This window comes from Prosopis cineraria, unplaced genomic scaffold (assembly GCF_029017545.1).
Source record: "Prosopis cineraria cultivar Desert tree isolate PC_DT_omini unplaced genomic scaffold, ASM2901754v1 PC375, whole genome shotgun sequence".
Classification (NCBI taxonomy): domain Eukaryota; kingdom Viridiplantae; phylum Streptophyta; class Magnoliopsida; order Fabales; family Fabaceae; genus Prosopis; species Prosopis cineraria.
Genome location: NW_026555702.1, coordinates 29935 through 36359, shown reverse-complemented (window position 1 = coordinate 36359; position 6425 = coordinate 29935). Strand labels below are relative to the sequence as shown.

The 6425-nt window shown below is 37.7% G+C and overlaps 1 protein-coding gene across 1 annotated transcript; it reads left to right on the top strand.

Moving 5' to 3' along the window:
* Nucleotides 1–3334: 3334 nt before the first annotated feature.
* LOC129296651 (scarecrow-like protein 32) lies at nt 3335–5206 on the top strand. Its single transcript, XM_054935237.1, has 3 exons — nt 3335–3434; nt 3550–3646; nt 3786–5206. Exon 3 carries the CDS (start codon nt 3826–3828, stop codon nt 5149–5151), a length of 1326 nt encoding a protein of 441 aa, XP_054791212.1. The 5' UTR covers nt 3335–3434; nt 3550–3646; nt 3786–3825; the 3' UTR covers nt 5152–5206.
* The last annotated feature ends 1219 nt before the right edge of the window (nt 5207–6425 follow it).

The window sequence follows — 6425 nt, the reverse complement described above, 5'->3', positions numbered from 1 at the left end:
TTGTTTTCAATGATAGAAAAACACAAACACTAAGGATTCCCCAGAACAGCCTTTTTCGTGAAACTCCAAATCACTCACTGCCTCCAAAAATAAATATGTCGCTTTACGAGTTGCATGTACCTCAAGTTTAGGAATCATGCATCCTCAAAATTCTCGTACACATGTATTAATATTGCTCCTCACTTCCTTAACTTTTGCTGTTTTCATTATTTGCTCCCCTTCAGATTCTTCTCATTCTCTTCTTTGGCTGAGTCATGTTAGTACCCCAATAATCATTTGGTGAGAAACCCAAGAGCGTGATGATGATAATTAAAAAAAAGTGTTTCAGCTTTTGTTAGTTTAATAGTAAGATTCCATTTTTCTACGCCTGAAACAGTGAAAGCCAGGTATATAGCTTCAGACAAAGCTTTCACCAACACATGCGCCCAAACTTTTCTGGGATTTGTAAGGGAACGTACGCATGGTAAGGCAAACAATTTTTGGATCCCTTGGATTGTTTTAGACGAAATGATTATTAATTATTTCTAGCACATTCAATTTTTTTAAAAAGAATGATTTTAGTTAATCTACCCAATTTTTTGACCTAGTTAATCTACACATGAGGGTAAAAATTAGCTTATCAAAATAAGGATTTGTATTTGAACTATATCCTCCATTTGAATGCATAAAAATCTTTGATCCAAATCCAAAATTTATGTTTTATTACAACTTTTTTGTAATTTTAAATTTCCTATAAACCTTAGTTATTTAAAATTCCACCAACTTCAGCCCTCTAATTTTTTTTTCCCCACATTTTCACTATCAGTGCGTCTGAAGTCTCATCACTCCTCTTATTTATTGTTCTTGTCTCACCGATTGAAGAATAGATGTAAGCTCGTTACTTTCAATCTTTTATTTTTATTTCTAATTTTAGCTCGCCTCCTTTTTACTTTTAACATTTTTTTTATCATTCAAATAAGGAATTTTAAATACTCACATGGATTTTAAATTTAAATCCATCCATGCAGACACTGCCTAAAATCACTTCCCCCCACCCCCAACCCCACCACCATTTTGAACAAACACTTCATAACTGGGCCCTTTCATCATTCTGAAATCACATGTTTCCAGTTCATCACTGTTGCCATGGAAGAGAGCTTGCTTTTTCATGAGCTTTTAATTTTATGCAAGAATACAAAATCGTCCCTGTATATAATATACGTACGGGGAAAAGTAGAGATCAAGCTGGCTGGAATGATTTTTATCCTCTTCTACAATTCAATTATTATAACTTTAATAGATAACATGAAGGACAATTGGTGCATTATACAACACTATATGCTCCCTTCAAGTATATATATATATATATACACAAAGGATAATTGACTAAAAAAAGAATAAAGCGTGAGAAAAAAAATACATATTGAACAGGATTATTGCAATGAGAGAAAATTATAAATATAGAAAGAGCTATAAATTTAATGTCAATAATTTTGAGTCAATTGAAGAGTGTCAAGCTTACTTTTCACAATAATACAATCATTAAAACAAAAAGTCATCATTATTTAAGATTAATGGTGTTAGGGTTTTGAAAAGATATTTTATAAAATTAAAAATATGAAACTAAAACTTTTGCCAAAAAAAAATCTGAAACTTGTAAAACTTTGTTTAAAGTTACATATGCACTTTGTCAAACTTATTTTTACATCCCCAAAATTAAATTAAAAGACTAACCTCCCCCCCTCCCTCTCTCCACAAATTTCATTCGCCCCGCCGCATTAGCACTTTGACTGAGCTTAAGTATATTTTTCTTAGCAACATCCGGCATCAAGTAATTCCTGACTAGCTATTTTAAGTTTGAGATTGAGTTTAATAGTTTAGTTCAAAAAAGATGGAGACTCATGACAAATGTGGATTTATGAAATTAGGGTTTTAATAGGCGGGACATTATAAAATACACACACGCACAGAGAGTAGTATACTAGTGGTCAATTTGGAGTGGGGACACGGTTATTTAAATTTGGAGGGCGAAAAGGGAACAAAGCAAAAGTACATCACGAGACGGTGCACAGCATAGCTTCTCAGAGGAAGAAAAGGCCATTTATAATTTATAGGACGCTCCCATAGAGCGTGCCACTCACGTGACGTACCTTTATTTACATTGAAACATTCAAACTCTACCCTTTGTCCAACCACACATGTTATCTGTGTGTGTGTGTGTGTCTGCCGTGGACGACGGAGCATGATTGCAGAATGGTTAGAGAAATGTATAGTATTCCCTAGAGAGTAAGAAGCATGCCAACAACTTCTTCTGCTGATGTATATGTGTGCGCTAGCTTGTGTGGAACAGCATGATAAATGTAGATAATTAGCTGTGAGCAGTAATTTTTGACCAACGATTCGTATCTTTGGTCGCTTCCTATATAAAATTTCCAGGTGGCGTCCTCTAAATTCATATATTATATATTGATGATTGTGAGTTGTGACAAAAACAGCCAACGAAACCTAATCAGAATTTTCTAATTTATTGCATTCTTTCATACTTGCCCTGATTCGTATCGTTGGTTTGCATGTCGATTGTGGGATAATAGAGTCTTGTTTATAGAGTTATAGTCACATCATTTAATTAATAACACAGTTATAAACAAACCAGCAGTACTTTATATTATCAGGTAGACTCCAGAATTTCTCGGTAATTGAAAAGAAATTTTAAATGGATGGGAATGTGTGGCAGCTAGACACCAAGATTACAGGTTTATTTTGTCATATTTTCATTCCTCTCACACTAGCTGCAAAAAATTAGTCCTGATACTGTTTTGAGATAGTCACATCATCCAATGTTACGATGATTGGACAGGCAATTGTTTTAGTCCAATAGACAAGATGGTTAAAGCCACAAGAATGACGCGACTTCCTGGTAAATTATTCGAATGTGTGCTCAGGCAAAACTTTTTAGTCTACTGGGGTTATGTATAAAAAAGGGAAGATCCAAATGAGAATGAATAGCAAATCCAATTGAAGAGTTAAACAAAATGAGGCGTCTGTATATGTAAAAGTTTGAGTGAAGTATGTTGAAGGATCAAAAGTAGAAGTTGTGAGGATTATATTTATGGATTGATGGCATATATGAAAGGAGCTATCCCGTGAGCTAGTACGCGAAAAGCTTAACCGCTGCAAATTCTCTCAGACTGCTCACCATTACAAGACAAAATCCCAACTCCCACATACAGACAAATTGGTGGCCGGCTGCTTCACGTGCCTCCAAATTCATCTCTCTCGTTGCTCCGTCACCACCCAAACTCAGAAATATTAACACTAGTAGGATCTTCCTCTTTCTTACACCCTTTTGTAGCCATGAAATATGTTATTCCTTGCTTCATCTTTCGGCTGTTTTCCCCTCCTGTTAAAGCCTGAATTTCCCCTCAACCAGGCCTCTCTTTTCCACTTCACATCAGGTTTTGCCCCTGATCTCTTCCTGCTTCTCATCAGACTCTTTTTCAAAAGCACCATATGTATATGTATATACACGTCCTCGCCATAAAGCTGAAATGTCCATTTTCTCATTCACAGATATTTCTCCCCTACTTCACTGCTAATTTCACCTCGTTTGGATCGTTTCCCAGTGGCCAAGCCAGCCCACCTCTCCCCACTCTCCACTGCTAGTCAGGTCACTTTCTCTTTTTCTGCTCCTCTCTGAATTTTCTCTGATTCCTTATTTTTGTATTACCTTTTCTTCCCCTTCGTCCCTTTTACTTAATTTCTTCTCATATCTCTCCTTTTTATTTTCTTGTCCCTGTCTCTCTCAGGTCTCAACCTAGCTATACCACACTTAGCGTCCAAGTTTCCATGACGCAGTTCACACCAACGCTACCACCTTTGCACCATGTCACGCCCCTTTCGAACTCAATCAGCAATAACAACAACATTCAAGTTCCTAGGACGACGAATTCATGGCCGAAATTCCAACAATCCAAGGCACTAGTTGGCTTTGGCGATGCTAATTGCATGGAACAGTTGCTTATTCACTGCGCCGACGCCATGGAAGCCAATGACGTCACTCTCGCCCAGCAAATCCTCTGGGTTCTGAACAACATCGCACCTCCCGACGGCGACTCAAATCAGCGTCTCGCGGCCACCTTCTTGAGCGCCCTCACCTCACGCGCCGCCAAATCTGGGAGCTCCAAAATGTTAGCCGCCGTCACAAGCGCCCGCAACACCGGTCTCGCCATTCAAACGCACCGCTTCTCCATCATCGAGCTTGCCAACTTCGTTGATGTCACCCCCTGGCATCGTTTCGGCTTCACAGCAGCTAATTTGGCTATTCTAGAAGCCACGGAAGGTTTCTCCACCATTCACATCGTTGACCTCAGCTCAACACACTGCATGCAGATTCCCACCCTAATTGACGCCATCGCTTCTCGCCACGACGTCCCTCCTCTGATCAAGCTGACGGTAGTGGGTGCTTCTAGAAACATCCCACCTATAATCGACCTTTCCTATGACGAACTGGGTTCAAAGCTGGTCAATTTCGCAAAGTCCAAAAACGTCGTGATGGATTTTAGAGTGATTTCTTCTACTCACGCAGATGGATTCGCTGCTTTGATCCAATATCTTGGTGTGCACCGTCTCGTGACGGAAGCTCTGGTGATAAACTGTCACATGATGCTTCATTGTATTCCTGACGAAACCCTATCCGCCACTTCCACTTCATCCCTGAGATCACTGTTCCTGAAGGCTTTGCGGAGTTTGAACCCAACGCTTGTCGTTTTGGTGGAGGAGGACGCGGATTTGACACCGATGGATTTGGTGTGCAGGCTGAGGGCTGCGTTTAATTATATGTGGATACCGTACGACACGATGGACACGTTTCTTCAACGAGGAAGCGAGCAAAGGCAATGGTACGAAGCGGATATGTGTTGGAAGATTGAGAACGTGATGGCGCATGAAGGGGTTGAGAGAGTTGAGAGGCTGGAGAGTAAGAGCAGGTGGGAGCAGCGAATGAGAGATGCGGAGTTCCAGGGTATTAGCTTCAGCGACGACGCCGTTTCGGAGGTGAAGGCCATGCTGGACGAGCATGCAGCTGCGTGGGGATTGAAGAAGGAAGAGCAGCATCTTTTGCTAACGTGGAAAGGACATAATGTCGTCTTTGCCTCTGCTTGGTTTCTTGCTTGAATTAATGAACCTTTTTCTCACTCTGTACTCTAATCAATTCACGTCAACTTCGTCACATGATTCTCGTTTCTTCACTGATATGTATATTATTCATCCTTATATATTCTGCTGCATTTTAAAGGAGTGATTGAAGGGACGAAGCTTTATTTTATATATATACATATATATATATATATATATATATATAATCCAAAATACTAAAAACCAGGACGGTTATTGAATCAAGACACTAATTGATCATAAACCAGTTATTATACTTTATTAAACGGGTTAAGACATTAATTTAATGATTTAATAGTTCAGACGTATATTTCTATACTATGATAAAATCACACTAATACAAAGGCAAGCTTAGAGTGGTGTAATTAGTGAAACTCTTAGTCTAACCATCGCCGTTTGGATTTTAACTAGAGATGAATATTGCTTGAAGTCAGGCTACGAGGAGAATAAGTTGGCTAGTTATTAATTAGTTATAAACTCTAATTTTTTTCATCTTAATTATATATTCTTATTGCGACTTTTATTTTAAGATATATGTAAAGTAGGAGCTATAATCCCCCTAATTTTTTATATTCTTTTTGTATTATATATGTATTACATACTTTCGGCCCTATTAAAACTTATGAAAACTTTGTAATATGCATATTTTTTATTCTCGACCCCATTATTTTTAAAACCTGGCTCTGCCTTTGTGTAAAAAGTATTGAGTAGGGGTGTTCATTCCGGATCCATCCCGATTGGCCCGGTATCGTCCCGATCATATCGGGACGGGTCTTGTCCCGGCCCGAAAATAATCGGGACGAGACTTTACGGGACGGGACAGGAAAGGAGTGCGGGACGGGACGGGACACGGGATTACCATCGGGACGTCCCGTCCCTTCCCGAATATTATATATATTATTTTTTATTTTAAATATATTAATTATATTAACATAATCTATACTTATATTAATTATATCAATTATAATTTTAATACTTGTAATTCTTATTTAAAACTAAAGTTTTTTATATTGATAATTTTAATGGCATGGAGTAAACATGGTGATATCTTTCTTATAATATATTAATTATATTAATATAATTTATTCTTATATCTATCTATTTAATAAATTTTCTTTATAACATATTTCTTACTTATTTTAGAAGAGTAATTGGCTTAATACATCTTCACTAAAGTAGAAGAACAATTATTTAATGTTGTGTTTGATTTGCCTGTTGTTGCTAATCTTATAGCATAAAGATCACTTGCATTTTTTATTATAATATGTAGTTGT

Coding starts and splice junctions, on each gene's coding strand:
- LOC129296651 (XM_054935237.1), top strand. CDS start 3,826: ATGACGCAGTTCACACCAACGCTACCACCTTTGCACCATGTCACGCCC.